This window comes from Dendronephthya gigantea, unplaced genomic scaffold, assembly GCF_004324835.1.
Source record: "Dendronephthya gigantea isolate DGI-Jeju-01 unplaced genomic scaffold, DenGig_1.0 000053F, whole genome shotgun sequence".
NCBI classification, from domain to species: Eukaryota; Metazoa; Cnidaria; class Anthozoa; order Malacalcyonacea; family Nephtheidae; genus Dendronephthya; species Dendronephthya gigantea.
The window spans coordinates 983,495-1,006,380 of record NW_021163063.1 but is presented as its reverse complement, the minus strand read 5'-3'; the positions used below and the strand labels follow the sequence as shown (position 1 = coordinate 1,006,380).

Sequence of the window (22,886 nt, the reverse complement as noted above, 5' to 3'; positions counted from 1 at the left end):
CAACTACCTAAGAAAGATATCTCAAACGTGGTGGTCTAGGGTAGGTATAGTATTCTACAATAAGTTGTCGTGGTTTGTGTCTGAACTACCTAAGAAAGATATCTCAAACGTGATGGTCCAGTGTGAGTAGTATTCTACAATAAGCTGTCGTGGTTTGTGTCTGAACTACCTGAGAAAGATATCTCAAACGTGGTAGTCTAGTGTAGGTAGTATTCTACAATAAGCTGTCGTGGTTTGTGTCTGAACTACCTGAGAAAGATATCTCAAACGTGGTGGTCCAGTGTAGGTAGTATTCTACAATAAGCTGTCGTGGTTTGTGTGTGAACTACCTGAGAAAGATATCTAAAACGTGGTGGTCTAGTGTAGGTAGTATTCTACAATAAGCTGTCGTGGTTTGTGTCTGAACTACCTGAGAAAGATATCTCAAACGTGGTAGTCTAGTGTAGGTAGTATTCTACAATAAGCTGTCGTGGTTTGTGTGTGAACTACCTGAGAAAGATATCTAAAACGTGGTGGTCTAGTGTAGGTAGTATTCTACAATAAGCTGTCGTGGTTTGTGTCTGAACTACCTGAGAAAGATATCTAAAACGTGGTGGTCTAGTGTAGGTAGTATTCTACAATAAGCTGTCGTGGTTTGTGTCTGAACTACCTGAGAAAGATATCTAAAACGTGGTGGTCTAGTGTAGGTAGTATTCTACAATAAGCTGTCGTGGTTTGTGTCTGAACTACCTGAGAAAGATATCTCAAACGTGGTAGTCTAGTGTAGGTAGTATTCTACAATAAGCTGTCGTGGTTTGTGTGAACTACCTGAGAAAGATATCTAAAACGTGGTGGTCTAGTGTAGGTAGTATTCTACAGTAGGCTGTCGTGGTTTGTGTCTGAACTACCTGAGAAAGATATCTCAAACGTGGTGGTCCAGTGTAGGTAGTATTCTACAATAAGCTGTCGTGGTTTGTGTGTGAACTACCTGAGAAAGATATCTAAAACGTGGTGGTCCAGTGTAGGTAGTATTCTACAATAAGCTGTCGTGGTTTGTGTGTGAACTACCTGAGAAAGATATCTCAAACGTGGTGGTCTAGTGTAGGTAGTATTCTACAGTAAGCTGTCGTGGTTTGTGTCTGAACTACCTGAAAAAGATATCTCAAACGTGGTGGTCCAGTGTAGGTAGTATTCTACAATAAGCTGCCGTGGTTTGTCTGAACTAACTTAATCCCCTTAATTCATTTAAAAATATATGTGACTATACGTGACTATATCTTCTTATGCAGTGGACGGCTCTACTAGACGACCTTCTGGGGCTGGTTGAATGGAAGCCAGATAGCGGTATCCATCGGATAAGTCGACCGTTGTTGGCTATAACTTTGATTAAATCTTAGTATTCCTAAATTAAGGATCCTCTTTAACAATTTTTGGTCCCAAAGCTGAAATTTTATTGCTTTTCAAGCATTTATAGAACGGTTGAAAAAATCACTATCCGGTGGATAGCGCTATCCAGCTATCATACAACCGCCCCCTGTTTATTAAACACATTTGTAATCCATCGCTCATTTGAATGTACAATAAGCAATCGTCGCGCTGTGATTGGCTGACGGCGTGACGGCCATCTGCTCGGACGCCATTTGGACTATTATGTATTCAAATGTTTCCCAACAAAGCAACTGATTAAAATTTTCATTAGGAATTCTCGGTAGTGCTTGTGAAATACAGGGCGAGTCTAATAACACAAGATTCTGTTGCCAGGAAGCCTCGAACAAGGACAGTAATAAAACGCCTGCGAAAAACCCTCGCCATAAGCTTCGCCGATATGGAAAGAACTCAGTTACAAAAGACTGTGGAAAGCCTGAAACATCAGCTACAAATATCGCGGATTCCAATGTCGAAAGCTTGTAACGAGTAAGTGAAGCTAGATACATAAACACAAAGGTTTTTTGCAATTGTATATCATTTTGACGGCCGCATTTGTCGACTTAAACACGATGCAAACGGCTTGACCTTTCTGTATCTTTCCCTCGGCTGGTTTAGATAAAGAAGAGACTCATATAGTGTACGTTAAGGGAAGCAGTGTATCGTCTACAAAGATCGAATAATATTGTAGTAGGGATATATTCCTCGCTGTAAGGATGAAAATGCAAGTATATCGCGGTGTTGTGAATGTATCAAGTTGTATTTTGCGCGAACCGTCGATGTCTCCGACGAAATCGGCAGTGTATATAAGGCATGGTATTCTTCTGACGTTAAAATCCTGAGATGTGTAAGATTTCTGAGCGAACCCAACCGCGACAAGTCTTGCAATTTTGCATATAACAGTCAACACAATTGTCGAATGCAAATCAGCTATTTCGATAATATGGCCTTCTGTTTTCATCAAAAAATCCCCTCAAATCGTCCAGAAATATCCAGTTACCTTAAGGCACCTAAACGTAACAGTTCTCCAAACCACTCAGATATTCCAATCCCATTTTTTCTACAGCAGGTCGGATTAAAAAGACAGCAGACACTAAGGCAGAGATAATATATTTACATATAAATACATGTTGTATTATAATTTACGTATGTTCGATATCTTTTAAAATTCTCCAAAATTTAAACGTCTCCAAAAAAGAACATTTTCAAACGAATCGATTTCATTCGTCTTAAAATAATTCACTTTTTACCTTGAGATGCGGATTTAAATTTGCACGAAAACGATTGTTTCGAAACACATATATAGTCTTTATAGATATATATTTATATATTCATGATTTTCAATTGCGAAAAAAACCCAGGAAGCATTTACAAGCCGTAAAATATTTTGCTGAAAGGCATACGTCTAAAACTGGTTTCGTTGAGATGCAGCGGCCAGTTTTGTTCGAAAGGCGTTTAGCTTAAACGGTGGAAAAGTTCAAAATGGAAAACAAAATGATCTATTTATTGCACAACTGAGCTGAAATATTTCGATGTAAATAGTTTAATTTTCAATGGAAGTACATATTTAATGCATAACATGCAGATACAGTCATTCACAAGATATATGAGAGTATTTTTAAACTTTGGCTTATCCACCGTTTAAGCTAAACGCCTTTCGAACAACTGTCCTCTGAAGTGTAATCGAATGTAATCATGAATTATAAGGCCCAAGTTTCTAAATTAAAATTTTGTTTACATTAATGTAGGAACGAATTATTGTTTAGAAAGCTGGTCTGTATAGATCACTGCATTCATAAATAGGGAATGTAGCAAAATGGTTTTGAGTTTTTCCTCAGAAATGGTGGACGATAACATTACCCCTTTTAAATCTCGAATAATAATTCAATTGGAAATCGAATGAAACCTCGTTTTCAGGATTTGTTAAAATTGAACGCACGTTCCTCTAAGCGGACGAAATTGCGAGGCGGTCCTATTTTGAATTTGCAATAAAAAAATTTCGTTCCGGAAAGCGGCACGAAATGTTTTAAACCTTGCACGAGAAGTCCATGCAATATATACATGAACCTCATGATCTAAAACACCACCTTAATCGCTAGTAATCTGTCAGCTTTACAAAACACAATAGCTGAATAGCACAGGTTCAGCTGTGCGATTGTTTGAAGAATTAAAGAGCCCTAATATACAAGTCTAGCCGTGTTAAGCCACCTATTCAACACGCAAGTCTAGCCGCGTTAAGCCATCTATTCAACACGCATCTTTGCTTCCAAGAAGTTGCAAATTTGTTTGTTAATGCCGCATCACTTCACTTAAGCGAGTCTTAAAAGCGAGTTTTTTTTTCGCCTGCTGTCTCATTTTGTCAACAAATTCATGATTCGTTGCAAGCTGAAAGATATCGGACATATTGTCAAAAATAATTCGGTTTTCAATCGAAGATGATGATTTAAAATTCAACAAAAATGACTGCCTTGCAAAATATATGCTAACAAATTACTGCCTCGCAAAAATGAGTTCCTCGAAAGCTAAAAGACCCAAGCCAAGGAACATGTGGATATCAGCATGCTCTTTTAAAAAAAACCTTGCAGAAAATGAAAGTCGGTCAAAAGCAAGCCTTCCCTCACTTATCTAATGTAACATATTAAGCATTGTAACATTGCATTGCTATTGTAACGCATTGATACATTCGTAGTTTGTTACCAATTGAAATCCATTTGCTCGAGGGGCAAGCTCAAGTAAGATCAGTTTAACCCCGTGGGATAAAAACAGCCGATAAAATCTCCTTTAATCGCAATAAAAAGGTTTTATTAGTTCAAAAGACAAGTTTAAATCAAGTCCTAAAACGCCTACAACTTCTTCCAGCCTTAATTCAACGCGAGTGTGAAAACCATACTGCAAAGGCCCTTATTCATTTCTTTGTGTGACTGTTCGACGTTTTGATGATCGCAGCAGGAATTTTTGTATGCAAGGCTCTGAGCACGGGAACAGTTGTTCACACGATGCTCCATTGTGATATTTCTATATTACAGCAGCCTAGAAACTCGAGTAGGTACTAGTATTCGAGAAAGACGGTCTTTATACGATCAAATTTTTTTGCCCAATACTATGTGCTAGGTGCCTGTGCGTATATAGGGAAGTCGTGTGAAGTCTGTCAAGAGAAATGCGTGCAGACAAGAAATGCTAATTTCAGTTTTACGTCAGAGAAAAATTGCCAGTGTTAAAAGGTGCTCAAAAGAGTGCTATGTAGATCCGGCAGTTTGAAGTGCAGGACTTTGCCAGAAGAAATAAACTTTTTTCAAAAACATCTAGGGATATAAGAACGCTTTGCTGTTTGAGTGCTGGTTTAACAACAAAATAAACGAAGTAAGGTATTACGACATTACGACATAACCCAAAGTTGAAAGTTTGGGTACTGAAGATGAGTAAGGGGTAACGAAGGATAATGTTGGACATATGATTGACTCTGTCAAGTCTTTACCCACTATTGTCCCGTTTGTCTAGTGTGATGGGTAATGAGGGATAATGTTGGATATAATATGATATTGCAAAAAATCTTCACCTGATATTGTACAAAATCCCCTAAAATAGTTGGCCTTATTTAGCAACTATGATGGGTAGTGATGGACGACACTGGATATCCATCCAATATTGTAGAGTATCTTTTCTATGGATAATGTTGGATATAATAGGACATTGGCTCTACCTGACTGAACTCTGAAGTAACTTGAAACAATATTTTTTCGTTTAGTTTAAAGGATTACTGTCAAAAGAACATCAACTCGGATCCCCTGATCACACCAGTGGACAAGAAAGAGAATCCCTGGGCCGAGAAATCAAAGTGCTCGATCATTTAACACGAACGACAAACCCCAACGAAATCTTGTACATATAAAATAAATACAATCTTAGAAATGCTTTTGTTGAATAATAATAATAGACGAAAAACGAGCTGGTTAGTTTAAAATGTTGGATAAATTTTTACCACAAAACTGAGAAGAGACGTTGAAAGCAAGTGGAAAAGTTTCCAGAAAGATTACGAACGCTGAACAACGAAATATGGTTGAAAACGTTTTCCAAAATCAACACTGGACATTGCCAGGAGCAATTTTCTCTCGGTTAATTTAACTTAAGCGTTAAATGGGGTTTATATCAGTGACATACATCGAAATCTGTAAATTATTAAACGTCCTGTTGTTACTAGTTTTGAGTAGTTGAAAATAATAAAGAAAAAGCCCCGACGAATGAGCGAAAAAAAGTACGATAAAAAACGCACGTTTATAAAAATGTATTTCAGTTACCAGGTGAACTCTGTACAACTGGACCGACATCTGGGGATAGAGTACTTTAATAGCTCCAGTTTTATTATAGCACAGTGCTCAGCGTTAAGTTTTTCTGCTCACTGCTCAGAAAAACTGAATTGCACTCGCTCCATCCCCCCTGGAAGTATCGTTCCAGTTTTATTAGAGATCACTGGGCTGTTTATATCCCTGGTGTTCATATCAGCGATAAATCCCAGCATAGCGATTTCCAGCTGGTGTTTTTAATGCTATTCCATAATTTACAATACCAAATAGCATTTCGCGCAAGAAAAATCAACAGCAGAAAGTTTCTGTTCAATTTTGAACAGAAAATTTGTGAAGTTGACAAATCTCTTTTCCCGCTCTGCCACTTTCAGCTACGTCATGTTATTTACACTATATTGGATCTATATCTTCAGAGAGCGAAAGAAACTTGGAGCGAGTCTTGTAGCAAACCCAATGATTTAACAATACACTAGATACAGCAACTATACATATTACAACAAAGGTCCTCGAAAGTTAATAGTTCTATTTTCGTTTTCGATAGTTGTTATTGTCGAGTGTTTTATCAGATCAGCTGGGAAGCCAGCGATTATTCAATTTCAAAAAAGCAAATCCATCATTTCATGTGGAAACACCGAAGTCATATAAGCAATCAATCATCTTTAGACACAAACCCGTTTCAACTAGTCTGGTTTCTAGTATAAACGTCGTAGCAAAGAAATCTCAACCCATTGTCTTGTTCACAAGATCTGACGCCATTTCACGCCTTTCCCCCAAAAGTCAACTTCGAAACGCATGCGCAATCGAGGGCAATCAGTTCCAGATTAAATCGTGTAAAAGGTTATCACATCACATTAATATCAGCCTCACCTGACCTCGCACGTTCGGTTAACTCTTTTTAAGGTGAATCTTTGTTTACTGTATAAAGAAATTAACATTGTGATAAAGAATCTAACCAAGGTTTTTCTATTTGTTCCTACATTTTTCAATCATTTGCTCTATCAGTTCTAAACTGTTCTTCCTAGAGGTCCAGTAAGGATAATCTCTTATTGATCCAGTGTTACTACAGGAGGAAACCTAAACTAAACTAACTTTATTTGCACTGGATAGCTCTATCAATTCTAAACTGTTCTTCCTAGAGGTCCAGTAAGGATCATCTCTTATTGATCCAGTGTTACTACAGGAGGAAACCTAAACTAATATCTTTACGCCTATTAAAATGACAATCGATAATACACACACCTTTACATGTTTTCCACACTGAATCGTATAGTTCGATTCGTCAAATACACAACCTTAGAGAAACGGAGAAATTATATCAAATATAGAAAATTGTGCAGCAATCACACCGTTAAAAATGTCCGGTCTTAATAGACCTTTCCCTTTTTAGTTTTCAAGCGCGCAGTGCGTGACGGTAGTTGATTATCAAGCAAATTTGAGTTGCGATATCGCTCTGCTTAGAAGCGATTGTAAGAAAACCTTGCTGATTCTTTTTGCTTCTTTGCTAAACTAAATCGCTCCAGAACATGGCGAGATCACAACCCAAATTGACCTTGATAATCAACTACCGTCGCGTATTGCACGCTTGAAACCTAAAAAGGGAGATGTCTATTGTCGGGACATGTCGCAGTGCTCAGAAGCTTTCGTGCAATTGGATAATGCTTTCCTATGCATTCTAAGGAACGAAGCTATGCTATTGGTTGAAACAGAAATGTATTGTAAAGTTCAGCCAGTGAAAATCGTTCTTGCGAGGCGCTGCGACACTACACGTCGACATACCTCTTCTCTTTGCGCAATAGAAGTGATATTGTTTCTTGCAAGTTCTCTGCAGACAAACCAGGGTGGCGCCATTATTTCCACAACAGTCGCATTTCTACAAAACAAAAATATGACTTTTAATTCAAATATTCTTGACCAGCAGATGATCTCACTCTTCCTGAAAAACGAAGCAATCGTAACAACATCACCTGATCAAACCTCGCACGCTTAAGTCTGTTTTACACTAGGCGGAATTTTTGCGCGCGGAGCGGAGTTTTTCTGACATGAAAGCTCACAGACAATGAATAAATCCACTCAGCGCGCAAAATTGAAAAGATTTGTGTACTATTAATAAGCGTTGTCGATGTCACTGTTTTTGTATTATTGTCATTGTTCCCGTTGAAGTCCTTGCCGCAGTTTTGTGAAATTGTCCTTGTTTGCTAGTAATGTGCTTCAATCAAATTAAGTAGGACTAAATGTATTAATAATACAGTAAGTTTATGTGTTTGTTATTTTTGTCACTGAAAAGCCCCTCTAGGGGAGTGTCAATAATCAATAATAATAATTATAATAATAATCTCAATAAGAAATCGTAGCTCATCATAGTCGATGGGACTATGATTGAATCTAATACGCAAAACAAAGCCTTACCCTGGACTGTGCATCGTATACGACTTGTTTATACCCAGCCAAGGACTCTCCAAGAGCGTAAACCCCTGGTGACCACACCATGCACTCTCCGTGGAACCACAGTTCCCGCGTATCCTTCTGCAGACCACCTCCCTCGTCGCTGTTGCTCGACCCACGCCTTTTCTTCTGTTGCGGCTCATCCCCCTTGTCCCTGTCAGGAATCTCACCCTCGCCCCAACCCTCCTCTTTCACCAGGAGGTCGCTCCCCTCGTCATACGGGCCGTACAGACAGCCTAACGGATACATAAAGGGCACCTTCCCGCACAATGAACATGTCCAAGGGTTGGTGCTCGAAACACGTTTGTTTTTTACTGTTTTTATTTGTTCACTGGGTTTAGTGGTGTTCGCCCTCCTCTTAGGGGCTGACCCCTGTCTGTTTAACTCATGTTTCAGGGTGGGGCCATGTATGGTTGTCTTTTCCCCCCATGACCCCTTCAAAATACTGTCTTTATCGGGTTTCCGAATACTTTGTTTATTTTTCACCACATTATTCGTGTTTGCTGACAAATCTTTCCGAGGACGACCTCGTTTTTTAACAATTTTTTCCACCGATATTTCGCCACCACCATCTAAGGGAGAGTGCACGCCGCTGGACGTAGGCCTTTTTGCGGGCGCATGCGTCGATGGTGTTTCCGCTTGCTTTTTACCATCTTCTGTTTTTATCTGCCTTATCGGAGATGAAATTCGTGGAACGATTTTGGGCTGCAACCCGTTCGCAGGTCCACTTTGCCCGACAAAACTTCGCTTGACTTCATCCCGTTTGGCGGGAACTTGAATCAGCGGTGTAACTCGATCGCCAAGGTCGAGCTTTCGTGTGTCAGGTGAAACATAGGTTACAACCAGTTTCTTGGGGGTGGCATTCTTCGACACAGTGTCACTGCCTCGGTCTGCCTCGTTTTGAGACGAATGCGAAGCCGTTGAATTTTCCGATCCTAGTAGTGGGACTTCTGGTGGTTTCCGGTGATCTGCGCTGGCGTGGTCAGACGATGAACTCTCCTCTGTCAACTTCTGTTTCAACGCTTGATACAAGTTTGGTTTTGCATCGCTTTGAACGTTTGTGGACGATGCGCTAGAAGATGGCAGTTGCGAACCGGTTTGGGAAGCGGTCAAACTGGTTTGAGGTGTCGTCGCGCTGGTTTGAGAGGGTGGTTGAGTGACGTGGGAAGTTGACAAAGCGCTTTGGGAGGAGGGCGAACTTGACTGCGAGATCGCAGAGGTGTTTGGTTGAACTGAGGCTATACAATCAACCGTTCCAACTTGCGTTGTGGTGTTCAGCTGGCGTTTTTCTGCCACGATTTTTTCACCGATGCTCTCGTTTTCGGCTTGTTTAGAGACTTTATTTGCTATCGTTTGCAGCCTGACGGTGGAACTTGCAATCGATCCCGAGCCTTGACTAACAGGCTTAGACACTGGAGCCTTGTTAACGGTGACTGTCTGGGGTCGCACGTTCGCAACACCCACCGACCCAGGGTTTCCCGTGAGCGCTTGTTTGATGGCCCCTGTTCCGCTGGACACCACACCCTGCACCGCTGCCCTTGGACGAAATGGTTTCACGACACCAGGTATCAAGGAACTACCATTATTGGCACTTTGAACGATTTTCGAAGCAACCTGAGTGCTCGGCGCGACGTTCTTCGGAGCCAACTTGACTAGACCCTTCATGGCGGCTTGAACCGGACCGGTACCCACCACGCCCAATGTTGTCATCTGGGAGACGGGTATCTGTTGAAATCCAGTCTGGCTGATGCCTTGGAGAATGATTCCCTGTTGGGTTAAATTCCTCGCCACGTTCGGGAGGACAACACCTGAATTCGAAGCACTTTGTAACTTTTTTTCCTCAATCGTCTTCAGGATTTCTTGTGGTTTTATGATCACGAGTTTCTGACCCTGCGGAACTTTGAGAGCGCCTTCGAGCTTCGACGAGTCCATTCCACCGACGGGAATTAAAACCACTTGGCTGTTTCCTTGGGTGATCACGTCAGAGTTCACTGGTACAGATACCATTTTTAATGGTGCATGGTTGGTTGATCGAGGCGCTGGTATGGTGTCGCGAACTGGCACAGGAGTAACAATCACTTGACTGGTTGGGGTTGGTAATGGGTTTACCTTACGAGTGTTGGTCTGGGTGCTTGGTATGTTGGTATTAGTGCTTGGTACATTGGTATTAGTGCTGGGTAAGGATTGTTCACCCTGGCCAACTGATTCAACCGAGGCACAATTTTTACCACTATTTGTTGCTTTGACCATTGTATCTGATGGACAAGCTTGTTTCACTGCAGCATCTGTAAAGGTTAACAGACATATTGAAATTGCTTGGTGAAAATAATTATTTTGAAATATTTATAAAATTCACAGAAGTCATTGCTGTCATTTTTTCAATGTTTTTTACTTTCAATCCTCCAAAAAAATGTACAGCTGTCTGACAAATGGCTAGATGTATAGATGAAAATTGTAGATGTCTCACAAATTTATTACAAGTGATATACCTTGGTTTTCAACAGTGAATGATTGCACAGTTTCTGATGTAGTTGTAACATCACCGCCATCATTGACGACATTCTTAGCTTTGCAATTTTCCTCCTCGCTCGTCTCAATCTCAACTGTGCTACACATGTCTTCGATGCCGACATCACTATCTTCAAACTGGATATTTTAATAAAGATAATATTAATTGAATTACCTACAAATATTCCCTTATTATACACTAAGCCCATAACACAGAATGCATCAAGATTGGTTCACTACTTATTATTTTTAGTTACCCTAGTACATAGTATATAAACACATCATTCATTACAGGAATTTTATAATGCTTCCTGACATCACTTCCTAGAAAATCACATACATTAACAGCAGCAATAATTATTTAGTGGAACAGGGCTTAAAAATTTCATCTGCAATGGTACCATGTGTTACACATACCCACTATGCAAACTCATCACTCATTCTTTTTAATAAAAATGAAAAACATGCTAAAGATTTGTAACTAGGCCTGGAAGCCCTGCTCTTGTCAGGAAGGGCCAACACTCATTGGCTGAGATTCAATTCAAGAGGACAAAGCTATCAGACCTGATCCTTATAAATCATTGAGTTTGTCTTGTCAGGATATTTCAACAGAATTTAAAAACCAAAGTAAACTCTTACCAACTGGTCAGGAATGCGGAAATCTTGCTGGAGATAAGCATCTAAGCTCGGCTTCTGCTTATCCATTTTTCCTGAAATTCTACAAAATATGAACAAATTTAAGCTTTGATAAAATTTCTCAGAAACTTTCTATTTATTAGATAACATATAACGTAAGGCTGTACATTATAGCTACGCCAACCTCGACAACAGGGGGTGTTGAACATAAAATAATAACGAAGTAGACAAGACCAAACATCAGTCAATTAACAATTGTACCTGCCGTAATCAATTACAAATAATACATATATAGCATTTTATATAGCACGTGCAATATTAAACCGCATTCTAGGTATGACGCTCAATTGGACGAGATATTAATAAGAGAACATAGTTCAGACATGTACGATCACAAAATACACTTCTTACCTGGAGAGATGCGATGAAAATTACTGTAAAATTTACATGAAAAGTGCAAAGTATTTTAAGCCGAACATTGATGAGGATTGAAGGTCGATCAATTCGGAGGAAACGCGCCGGTGGTACTGATGACCGGAGGTCGATCATGAATTACGATACTTTATGTAAGGGTCAAGCATAAGTACATAGAGACTAGAGGGTGAAGTTTTAGTATGGCACAATTAAACAAATATCTGCAATATATTGAACCGCATTGCATTGTGGTGTTGCTATTTTTGGTGTGAACTTCTTTGCTTTCAAAAGTACCAAAATGTTTCGGCATTTTCAGAAACACGTATAACTCTTCTATTAAAAGTAAAATAACCACAAAACCAATATAAAATTAGCCTCTGGAAATGCTTTTTAAACTGACGCAAGCATTAAAACTTCCCGATACTTCCGACGTTTTTCCACAAAGAGTCTTTGTCACGAGTTAGCGACACAAACGTCGGTTTGAAGTGTTATCACGAGAATCATTTGCACATTGGTAAAATATAGAAATACTCAAATCCTTGACGTATTCGTGCGAAATGTAAACAATGTTTGCATTTTGAATGAATGCATGTTTTAATAGCATGCAAATTACATTGTTTTTATTCGTGTATCCAATTCGGTACGAGAGAAATACTTGACGTGTACCAAACGCTGCCATGGTTTTAAAAACCTTGAAGAAAGGATCGTGAAGAAGGAAAGTACAACAAATTCCGAATGTTATAGAGAAGCTTAACACAGCTGAACACAATTTAGAGTAAACGTTGTCCTATTCTAGATACGAACAGTCGAAAGTCGAATCAGACATTCATTTCAAAGATGTATTTGGAATTCGATAAAAACCATGGCTCGTCGACATATCGCTTCCTGTTGACACCGAAACTATTCGTATTTTTCTATTCTTCAAGTCTGGGGTGTCTTATACCTTTTCTGCCGATATTCTTCCGTCTCAATGGTTTGTCTGCCATCCAAACTGGCCTATTGCTCGCTACGAGATATCTGATCTTGTTCTGGTCTGCCCCAACATTGTCGTTTTTGGCAAGCAAGACGAACACGCGAAAATGCATTCTGGTATTAGCCGTGCTGTTCGGGGCTTTGGCGAACACGGCGTTCCTGTTCACGGCAAAATATCAAGGGGAATCCAGGCCAGACTGTGCTAAAATAAGTGGAACTTTGAACGAAACTCTTCTTATAAATAGCAGCGTTCATGTGGATCAAAAGCGTCACGTTTTAGACAAAGTAAACACGAACAATTCTCTGCATTATCATGCTGCCCACAATCGGAGCATCGAGCAGGAAATATTCGATACAGTTGGATTGAAATTCGATAAACAATTTTTAACGTTTTTGATCATCGTGATTGTGGGAACTTTCGTGTCAAGTCCTGCGAAACCGCTTCACGAGTTAGTGAGCTTTGCTATAATCAAAGAGCACAAGGCGAGCTACAATGTACAAAGGCTTTGTGGTGTCATTGGCTGGAGTGTGATGTCATTAGTTACCGCCGCTGTAGTCTTCAACTTGCCGTGCAGTTTTAAGCTATCGCAAAACGTGTTCGACTTGCATTTTGGATTCCATCTTCTTTTTACGACAACGGGTTTAATATTCGCATTGATGATGCACGTTCCTGCTCGAAAAACGGCAACGAAATTCAAGTTCTGTCGAGTGGTGAAGGTCGCTTGCAAGAACCCGAATGTCATCGTCGCAATCGTTGCCATGGCAATTCTTGGCACAGCGCAGTCTGCGGTATCGACCTACCTTTTCTGGTACGTGCAAGACCTCGGGGGTAACGAGCTACACATGGGGTTGATTGTGATGGCATCGGGATTGGCGCAGATACCCCTGTTGTTCCTGGCAAAATACATGGTACATTGGTTGGGACATGGCTGGATGTTTTTCTTATCCATGTTCGGCTTCTCAGCGCGGTTCATGTTGTACACATATGCCACCCAACCGGCGACAATTATCCCGATAGAGCTCATTCACGCTCTAACGTCAAGCTCGATCTGGTTAACTTCAACCTCCCTTGCCGTTTTGGTAGCGCCAATCGGCTTCGAACGATCAATGCAGAATCTTTTCACTGCCACGTATTACGGCTTGGGGATGGGCGTGGGCGGGGTGCTGGTTTCGGTCGCGTACCAGCTGTATGGCCCGGGGTCAGTCTTCGAATTTGGGTCCGCGGTTTGCGCAGCATATTCTCTGGTGATGGCTTTGCTGCAGTGCTTGATATCCCCGCCAGACGAGAACCACAGTTTTCCAATCAACGGAGATTATTACAAAGCAGGAGTCGGTGGTAACAATCAATCCGACTGGCTGCTTGAAGCTTTGAACGCTGAGGAGGAGGAAATTCAATACTCCAGACCATGAAACCGACTAAGCGATCAGATTTGATTCTTGGATTTGTGCCAAATCTTTGTTTGCATAGGAATATGGTTAGATCCGTGCGAATTATCAGCAATCCTGGATCATTCTGTCTTAAAAATGATAGAAGCTAGAGAAGGATAAACAACTAAAAAGCTGCCTAGAAACTTACTAAAATTTGTTACGACTTAGTACTTTCTGTGTACCAAAGCATTATTCGAGATAGCGTCACGTGTTCGGCACGTTACCATCACGTGTCCATTGAATTTACCTCGATATATGTAAATGTAATACAATTGTTTTTCAATATGGATTTAATTTTTGCTAACAGACAATGTTGTTGACTATTTTTCTCTGGTTTCTATTATCATCTATATATGCATGCTGTCAGGTAAATTTACCTTAAAATTGTGGAGCGACGCTCGAGGGAACTGGGTGCTGGAAACTGAAAGTCTAGGGCGAATACTCGCATGAGGTGTAGAATTAGAAAAAAATTAAAAAATACAGTGGAAATAGTGTGTGTACTTTATAGAAAGAGTGTAATTTATCGTAATCGTCATAGTAGCACATCTAGTGTGGGTTAATTTGGCTAAAATGAAAATTTTGTTTAATTTAAGTTAGTCAGTATAAGTTTAGGTCATAAAATAATGGAAATGCACATTACGATAAGACGCTAAAGTTTATTAAAATTTATATCAAATTTACCAAAATATGGTTAAATCTTCAATGTACTTTAATAAGATACCTGGATGCATGAAATCAATTCTGTTATTTGCCACATTGCTCAAGCACACACAAGCATTTAAAAATCATCATCTTCATCTAGCAAAATGCTATAAATCTATAATTTCTTTACATTATTACCTGTGTTAATCGCACTGAATGACGTATGCAATTACATTGCAAACATATTCAGTTCTATATGCAGGACACATCTATAAAAACTTATGTTTTGGAAATAGAATTTCATTAGTATAACATACAGAGTTGGTAGAACCCTGAACTATGGAGTATTTAATAATTATTTTAATTTCATACTGGTGATGCTGGAGGCGAAACAGGTTGGTCGGGATTTGTAAGCAGGTTTTCTGCATGTGATACCATTCCTTGCCACACGCTTGTTAGCTGGAAATCAAAGAAAAGCAGCGTATTAGATTCCTGGTCCACCATAAAACATAGGCAGGTAACAATGTTTCCTGGTTTTTCCACCTTCAGAAAACATATGTCTATGTCTTTGTCTACCATCATGAAACATGGCTCATCTTACCCCCTCATGTTCGGCGACTTGTGAAGCGACCAATGACTTGAGTGCAACATGAAGTATATTAAAATTAGCGTGAACCAACTGCGTCTCCAGCTGCGCGCAATGAAGAGAGAAGGAATTTCGTGTTTCCATATTGGAGATTTCGTTTTCCTGTTGCACTATTCTGGACTCCAGCTCATCGATTGCGGAGTGTTCCTGGCCTCGGGCCTGTGCGTGTATCTGGCGTTTCTTAATCTGTTGCATTTTCTGCAAGGCGTGTTGATGGTCCTTCAATACACCGCTTTCTAATCGCTTGCACAAATCCTAAGTGGCAAATGTTCACGATTACTACAGGATGACTAACAACACTGGATGAAACCATAAACTGCACCTTGTAAGCCGAAGTTACGTCGAGAAAGTAAGCCAGGTGTTCGGCAGAACTTTCTTCATCCAACAAATACTGTGAGAAGAGAGAGATGCATGAGATTAAGGTACGGTATACTGCATGATATCAAGGTACATATGAGTATAGTACTGCGTGATATCAAGGTACAAATGAGTATAGTACTGCGTGATATCAAGGTACATATGAGTATAGTACTGCGCGAGATCCATATGAGTACAGTTCTGGATGAGTATAGCTAGGGTACATATGAGTACAGTACTGGATGAATATAGGATACATATGAGTACAGTACTCGACGAGATTAAGGTACATACAAGTTTACCTGTTTAGCGGCAGCTTCTGAAGCCTTCTCAAAATGAACAGACAATCCTTTAAATCCTTGTTTTAAGTTGGTCCAGTTCGTATTGGTACCAGAGGCCCAGGAAGAAACAGGAGTTTTATCAGTACTTAAATTACTACAAGAAAATAAAAGAATTTGTAAAAGGTTAGGCTTACCCCGATTGACGCCATTATGAGAAAGGTCTATTTTACTATTCCCACCTCCCCCCTCATCCCTCCCCCCTCATCCCTCCCCCTCATCCCTCCCCCTCATCCTCCACCTCCCTTCCCAGTCGTAACACTCACTTTAATTGTTTAGCAATGTCCAGCATATCTGTCGCGTAATCTGAAAAAACAATAACATATCAATACATCCATAAAAAATATTATAAAACATATCAATACATCCTCTCACAATGCGCGTTTCCATTGCCAAAGCTTGTGAAGCAAGTCGAATTTTAGAATTGGTAACCGCTTACGTTTTAGTAAACTTTCTCAATCTCACAATACAGAAATAACCTCAACTTCTTAAATCTAAAGTGGCCATTTTTCCCGCGCAAAATACACCGGGGAGGCGGGAAAATTTGTCAAACTCACAGGGGTAATTTTTCCCAATTTAAAAGCATTTTGCAACCAAATTTCGTAGTTTTACTCAATCGAAAATGCTCTTTCTAGCTGTGATGTTGAATTTCACTTGCGTTCTTCTTGCTAAATTTAATCTATAGACTCTCGAATCGTCCACTTGAGCGGTATTTCACTTACTAAGTGTTCTAGTTCCTTGTCTATCCATAATTTCTTTCAGATAAAAACAACTATCATGAACCTTGAAGATTTGTTCCCTCGCTTGACTAAAGTGAATCTGCGTGTCCTTGGATACCAGGTCCTAAAAATAAACACATTTAGTTCATTCAGAACTATCTTGAGTCCCATTTTCAGCCATAAAACTGACATTAAGCACCCTAAAGTATAAAATAAGACCCTTTCACAGGAATATTACAAATACAACACACACCTTTGACTTGCTGGCTGTAGGGTTTATCATAAACTCATCTGGGATTTGTTTAAATTGATCTTTTAGTTTCACGCCAATGTCCTTTACAAAAGACCAACAAAAAAGTTGTTTAAAAGTTGTTCAAGACCAGAATGAAAAATCACTGTACTTATTAAATGATCTGGGTGTAGATAAACTCAAAAATCTTGGAACTTTTGACATTCACAAAACTGTAGAACTTACTGAGCCCTTTGTTGTTAAAAACCAGACAACCATTTTATCCTCATTTAGGACAGGATGACGAGCAACTATGTTGAGAAATCTTTTCAATGACCTTCTTCTCGATTCAATGAACTCTTTAGTAGCTGAAAGTGAAAAGTGTAATCATTGTTACACAAAATGGAAAACTATCCTATACTAAATCTAACGCTAAACAATTGTATTTATCGGTCCCTGAATACTGTTGGTTTTAAGGCAAATTATGAAACTGCCAATGACTTGTGTTAGTTAAATATTTGAATTTAGAAGTACTGGTGTATATATATGGACTAGAATGATAATCTTACGTATCTATCAATACCTCCAATTTTCTTCGGTGGCAATTTTGGCACCATTCGATATGGATATCGGCTAAGTAGCAGATCGAAAAGCGCTTCAAAATCCCTGTAGCGTCGATTGACTGTCGTTTTGTATTTCTTAAAGTAATACACCACAATAAATCTTTTTCATGTTGAAAGGAGATAAAAAATATCCAAGATTTGCAATACCTGGCTGTTAACTCTGTATTCATTGTGTTTGAGAAGAATTCCTTTCTTCTCTGGGACAAGATCAACAGAAATCGTATCCATCGCGATGAGTTGGTCGTATTTAAGGCCGAGGACCGAGGGGTTCTTCTTTTTCTGAACCTGAATGGTTGTTTCTTTCAAGTTGGTTATGTCACCAATCTCTGGCCTTGGAAGCTCTGGGTATGTTAAAATGAGAATACAACCTTTTATGGACAATGTGGTTGAATATAAATGGTAATATTTTCAAAGGTCAATAGTTCTCAAAAGTAGATATTAACAACTATTAGCTTGAAATGCCCCCAAATGATTTTACTCATCAGTGGAAGAGTAGTGTCAGTTAATGAGTTGACAAAACTATTTGTCAGTGTCTCTTGTTAACCCATTAGCTTGCAATGCACCCAGATGTTGCCTACTTTAGCACTTTACTTCACAAACGTCAGATGATTTCCTCATAGTGAAAGAGTACGGTCAGTTAAGACTGAGTCAGAGTTGACAAAACTGTCTGTTGGTACGTGTTTCTTGTTAACCCACCAGCTGACAAAGCTCCAAGAGATATATGCCCAATGACTTTACTCGTCAGTGGAAAAGTATTCTCAGTTAATGGGTTAAGTGATGAATGCAGCCAGTATTTTCAATATATTTATGTGTAACTACAATAGTCATATAATTCTAACCCATGCCAATGTAGCCTTCTAGTAACTTCTCGTTTGGAGGCTTTCCCTGTTGAACAAGGGCAGTTAGGGCAAGTGCCTTGTAGAGACCATCTCTACCAACTGATCCCTCATGATTTGGATCAGCACTTTCATATATCTAAGAAAATAATTAGCAAATAGCAATTAACCAAAATGCCTAACACCTTAGTAGCATTTCACAATCAATTAATTAAAACAACCCTAAACTAGCTCCATAGATGCCCCTTGATATTTAAGGATATATTTGCGAGACTTTGTGGGACACTGTTGACTACAGTGGTTGTTCTTATTATCCACAAAGTGGCCACAAATGGAAATATTGGGCATAATATGTCATATTTCAGCACGCCCAAGCATGACTCTGGTGATGAGGACATCTTTGAGTTAAGCTCTGTTCACATGATCCAATTTTGTTGGATCCATTTCACTTCTGACGTATGAAATATAGTCTGTTATTGATAAAGCAATACTGCATTGGCTTCAGTGCATTTGCTGCCCATATACATCAAGACAACAGACTATAAAACATCCATCAGAAGTGAATTGGATCCAACAAAATTGGATCGTGTGAACAGACCTTCATACGGGATATTTGTATTCTAGAGCTGCGTCCGTCAATTCCGGAGGGAAAATCTATCATTAGTATAAATTGTTGCAAATAATGTAAACATCAGCAACTGTTCAAGTGTTCATCCGAACACAAACGACGGCCATCTCACGGTTGATAAAATGTATTCAGAAAGATATTGCACGTGCCCACAACAAAGCGATTATATTTCTATTAGCCCCAAAAATGGGCATTAAAGCCTCAATTAAAACGATTCTATATCAGTGGGATAACCGATCGTCATACTACAGAGAGCCGAAGCTATATTCAGCACAATGGTATAAACTATAAAGTACGTTTATGCTTTCTTACCGTTGCGACAGTGGCGATTGGTAAGCCAGCTTTTAACAGGATCTTTTGCAAGACATCCTTGTCTATTTTGCTCGACCCCTCTGTACAGAGAGTTTGATAAACCTCGCGGTAGAAAGCAGGAATCGTTCCTGTTTAATTATATTACACTCATCAAAATACAGGAAGCACGATGTTATTTTTAAGGAAAGCGGCAGAATTGCGTTCGCGTGAAAAGGTTTGTTAATTTCGTGCAAAAAAACAAGGAAATTAGGAGTCAAAAACTTACCATAGGTCATCGACATCTTGCAGCCAGTGTCTGGGTTGTGCAAGGTGCTATTTGATACACTTGAAAAACACATCGCTCAAAAGTGCCATTTGCTTCGACGATTAACTCTATACATATATCTGGAGTGGTCAAAAGATGCCACTTCAGAATATATGGAGGTCAGCGCCACTTAGCAGTTGGGCGTGGTCAGTGACAGTGAGTTTGAAATCATATAAGTGTTATTTGTAACTAATGCAAATTGCAAACTCAACATTTTGCCCAGCTTATAATCATGCATCTAACCCAGCACTTCTAGGCTCTAGCATTTGACATCATCAGCAGTAATCAGTTACACCAGTTACCACCAACACTAACAACAACTTACATCTTTATTTTATTTAACAATTCTGCATACAACTTCTTGCTTTTTACTAAAAAATATAAAACTGAAAGCCAAGAATGCCATCATTTTTACAAATCAACAAAATAATCATTTCACATATTAATTACAATATGTAATGTTGTACATGCTTTTGGTTTAAATTCAGTGTAAAATGGTGCTTTGTTTAAACTAAACTCAAGCAGCATGAGATACCAAAGTTGTTGTAGAAGCTCTATCGAGTACAAGTTCAATTGTTTTCTACCAGTAGAGTATTCAAATTGTGTGACTCAATCATCATCAAGTACCACAACTACAGGCTCTTCTCTTTCCCCATTTTTGTCCCCAGAAATCTTTAGCTTTCCATCCTCACTCTCATCATCTTTGTCATCATCATCAATCACCATAACAGCAGGTTCTGATCCTAGGTCATCGCTCTCCGATCCTGACAGAGCATCGACATCAATCACAGTTCCTGGTTCCCATCTTCCTTCTGATTCCTCAGACACTAGACTGCCATTTTCATGAAATGAAAACTGCTGTTTGCTTACATCACCAGGCAACTCGTTATCATTCGTTAAATCTATACGAGCATGCTTTGGAGCAATTTCAGGATCACCGCTTAAGGAATCACTAGCTTTTCTCTTTCTCTTTTCCTTTGCAATTTCAATTCCTTGCTCATTAGCATCCATTGTTATCTCGTTAATATCTCCACTTACAATCACATCATTAGCTTCTTCATTGTTCGTAGAATCATCATCCATTTTTTCAACATCCTGTAAGATTTTAAACTCCTCATCGTCAGCCATGTTGCTACAATTAACAATGTTCAAAACAAGTTCGTAATTCTGATGAAAGTCATCAATTTTCAAACGAGAACCGTTAGTGACTCCAAAATCAGCTAACATCTTTGAATTATTCTCATCTGTTTCCCCTTCTTCACTTGAGATCAAAATAGTCCCTTTGCCATCCTCGATTTCAACATCAGGTGCAATGACGCCAAACTCTTGCTTGAGAAGTTTCTCTTCAAGAGCTTTTAAAGTAACTTTAGCACAATCCAACATAACTTTGGCTTCGGGCTTCGTCGAGCAGACATAACACTTGGGATTGGGAGCAACAAGTGGTGATGGTTGCAATAATTTCTTTCGAACAGAGGGTTTTTTGTTAAGGTATATAGTTCGACATTTGCCAATGTCTCCTTGGAGGGCTTTTAACGCTTCCAGTACAATAAGACCGGAGATGATGGCATTCGTTGTTGCAATTGCAGGGATAATATTTCCTGCCATTGACTTGACGTCGAAACGACTTTTCTGTTGAATATCAAATATATGTGCGCGGATGTTGCAAGCTGAGACAACGAAGTCTAATGAGGCATTGTCATCCTTATCCCAAACCAAGAAGTCGCCTTTTCTGATTAGTTCTTCTTTCAACTGATCCACGCATCCTTTGAATTTTTCAACACACTCTCGGATTGTCCAAATTTTTTGATCAGGCAAGCCATTCTCGTTATCCGGTAACGAGTTCTCATGAAGATTTTCAATATCTAACGGGATAGGGGCTTTTCTTTCTTTCCATAACTTATCCATGGACAACAAATATTTAATGTCTTCAATGAAAAATTTCTGGATCAGTCTGGCAGATTCATACTCGATACTTTTTGCCCAATCTTGAGTTGAGACACGTTGTATATCATCTTTGGAAGAGTCGTTAGCCACAGCTCCGGCGTCACCAACTGCTTCAGGATCTTCGGCGTCTGGCGAGACCTCCTCGTCGGCATCTGCTTCACCGAACAGTTGGTTGAACAAGTGTTTAGCCCAAACGATGCAGTGGATGGGTTCGGATGGTGTGTTTCGGATAGTGCACCCGGGGTAAGTCTTCTGGTGGGGTTTAGGTTGACACTCGTAACACTCCGTCTTGCTTTTTTGAATGACCGTAACCTGCCCGAGGTAACCAGCAGTACCGCTCTCTACCAAAGGCACACCGGCAGCAAGGCACATCCTGTTGACATGGTTCCTTGCTGCTCGGTTATCCAGTGCATTGAGAACAACCGAGAACCTTTGGAAGAAGTTCACATCATAATCAGGGCTCATGATACTGTCGTGATATGCCTTGATCTTTGCTTGAGGGTTGAATTCGATTGCACTTTCTCGCGCCACTTTTGCCTTAGATTTGCCGACATGTTGTTTCTGAAACAGAAACTGGCGGTTCAAATTACTCACGTCGATCGTGTCCAAATCAATCACTTCAATATCGTTAAACCCAGTCAAAACAAGCGTTTTCAAGAGCTCACAACCAATTCCACCGGCTCCAACAACTAAAACTCGACATTTTTCGAGATTTTTGTACAAATCTTCGCCCAAATTGCCGCCTTGAATTTCACCAAACTTCGCCATGTTTTTGCGCGTGGTTTTCTTTCATGAACGAGAGACGAGACTTCGGGTCACCCTCGCGTGGGTAACGCTTCGTGGGCACACGCGTGGGTCGCGCAATTTATTCGGAAATCAAAATTCCAAATTTGCGCATACATAGAATATTTGTTTACATATTCGCAATAAAACGCCATTTCCTGTTTCGAAAGGCCTAAAGATATACTTTTTTTCATAAGCGTTCTTGAAACTTGAAACTCTTTTGAAATTAATGGGCTTTCCGGTTCATACCCGTTGTGTGAAGTAAACTTCATACAATATAATCGCGTCACGCCAAAACAGGTCAGAACTCAAATGCTTTAAAAGCTTTCTATTCAATGATAAAGGCAAAGCCTTCTTTTTATACGAAGATTTAAATCTGTAGCAGGTTTGTTAGACAAGAAAACTAGAAAATATTTCGGC

The 22,886-nt window shown here is 39.6% G+C and overlaps 5 protein-coding genes and 1 long non-coding RNA gene across 6 annotated transcripts; 2 read left to right on the top strand and 4 right to left on the bottom strand.

Annotated features, from left to right (window-relative positions):
• The first annotated feature begins 1,655 nt into the window (after positions 1-1,655).
• On the top strand, positions 1,656-5,639 carry LOC114529179 (guanine nucleotide-binding protein subunit gamma-e-like). The gene is made up of 2 exons (XM_028550945.1): positions 1,656-1,893; positions 5,150-5,639. The coding sequence occupies exons 1-2, from the start codon at positions 1,805-1,807 to the stop codon at positions 5,253-5,255; spliced, it is 195 nt and encodes a 64-aa protein (XP_028406746.1). The 5' UTR covers positions 1,656-1,804; the 3' UTR covers positions 5,256-5,639.
• A 1,254-nt stretch (positions 5,640-6,893) lies between these two features.
• Positions 6,894-10,397, bottom strand: LOC114529049 (probable serine/threonine-protein kinase nek3). The gene is made up of 3 exons (XM_028550774.1): positions 8,112-10,397; positions 7,482-7,575; positions 6,894-6,997 (listed from the first exon to the last, which is right to left on the bottom strand). Exons 1-3 carry the CDS (start codon positions 10,395-10,397, stop codon positions 6,894-6,896), a joined length of 2,484 nt encoding a protein of 827 aa, XP_028406575.1.
• Positions 10,398-10,642: 245 nt separating this feature from the next.
• Positions 10,643-11,805, bottom strand: LOC114529182. The gene is made up of 3 exons (XR_003687587.1): positions 11,703-11,805; positions 11,295-11,373; positions 10,643-10,793 (listed from the first exon to the last, which is right to left on the bottom strand). It is a non-coding gene; the product is annotated as an uncharacterized LOC114529182 (long non-coding RNA).
• Positions 11,806-12,522: 717 nt separating this feature from the next.
• LOC114529181 (major facilitator superfamily domain-containing protein 6-like) lies at positions 12,523-14,172 on the top strand. The gene has a single exon (XM_028550948.1). It carries the CDS (start codon positions 12,543-12,545, stop codon positions 14,085-14,087), a length of 1,545 nt encoding a protein of 514 aa, XP_028406749.1. The 5' UTR covers positions 12,523-12,542; the 3' UTR covers positions 14,088-14,172.
• Positions 14,173-14,185: 13 nt separating this feature from the next.
• Positions 14,186-19,791, bottom strand: LOC114529048 (sorting nexin-8-like). Its single transcript, XM_028550773.1, has 13 exons — positions 19,701-19,791; positions 19,436-19,563; positions 18,499-18,634; positions 17,807-18,000; positions 17,620-17,734; positions 17,283-17,404; positions 17,061-17,141; positions 16,811-16,931; positions 16,355-16,394; positions 16,053-16,185; positions 15,716-15,784; positions 15,349-15,648; positions 14,186-14,194 (listed from the first exon to the last, which is right to left on the bottom strand). Exons 1-13 carry the CDS (start codon positions 19,771-19,773, stop codon positions 14,186-14,188), a joined length of 1,521 nt encoding a protein of 506 aa, XP_028406574.1. The 5' UTR covers positions 19,774-19,791.
• A 301-nt stretch (positions 19,792-20,092) lies between these two features.
• LOC114529144 (SUMO-activating enzyme subunit 2-like) lies at positions 20,093-22,548 on the bottom strand. The gene has a single exon (XM_028550894.1). It carries the CDS (start codon positions 22,449-22,451, stop codon positions 20,349-20,351), a length of 2,103 nt encoding a protein of 700 aa, XP_028406695.1. The 5' UTR covers positions 22,452-22,548; the 3' UTR covers positions 20,093-20,348.
• Positions 22,549-22,886: the final 338 nt, after the last annotated feature.

Bases quoted from the DNA above. Each gene is read 5' to 3' on its own strand.
- LOC114529179 (XM_028550945.1), top strand. From the start codon at position 1,805: ATGGAAAGAACTCAGTTACAAAAGACTGTGGAAAGCCTGAAACATCAG. The intron at 1,894-5,149 runs GTAAGTGAAGCT...TTTTTCGTTTAG, and splicing joins ATGTCGAAAGCTTGTAACGA to TTTAAAGGATTACTGTCAAA.
- LOC114529049 (XM_028550774.1), bottom strand. From the start codon at position 10,397: ATGGTCAAAGCAACAAATAGTGGTAAAAATTGTGCCTCGGTTGAATCA. The intron at 7,576-8,111 runs GTAAGGCTTTGT...TTTGTTTTGTAG, and splicing joins TATACGATGCACAGTCCAGG to AAATGCGACTGTTGTGGAAA. The intron at 6,998-7,481 runs GTATGTCGACGT...CGTTTCTCTAAG, and splicing joins CTATTGCGCAAAGAGAAGAG to GTTGTGTATTTGACGAATCG.
- LOC114529181 (XM_028550948.1), top strand. From the start codon at position 12,543: ATGTATTTGGAATTCGATAAAAACCATGGCTCGTCGACATATCGCTTC.
- LOC114529048 (XM_028550773.1), bottom strand. From the start codon at position 19,773: ATGTGTTTTTCAAGTGTATCAAATAGCACCTTGCACAACCCAGACACT. The intron at 18,635-19,435 runs GTAAGAAAGCAT...TTATTTTCTTAG, and splicing joins CAATCGCCACTGTCGCAACG to ATATATGAAAGTGCTGATCC. The intron at 17,405-17,619 runs GTATTGATAGAT...TTTCACTTTCAG, and splicing joins GCCACCGAAGAAAATTGGAG to CTACTAAAGAGTTCATTGAA.
- LOC114529144 (XM_028550894.1), bottom strand. From the start codon at position 22,451: ATGGCGAAGTTTGGTGAAATTCAAGGCGGCAATTTGGGCGAAGATTTG.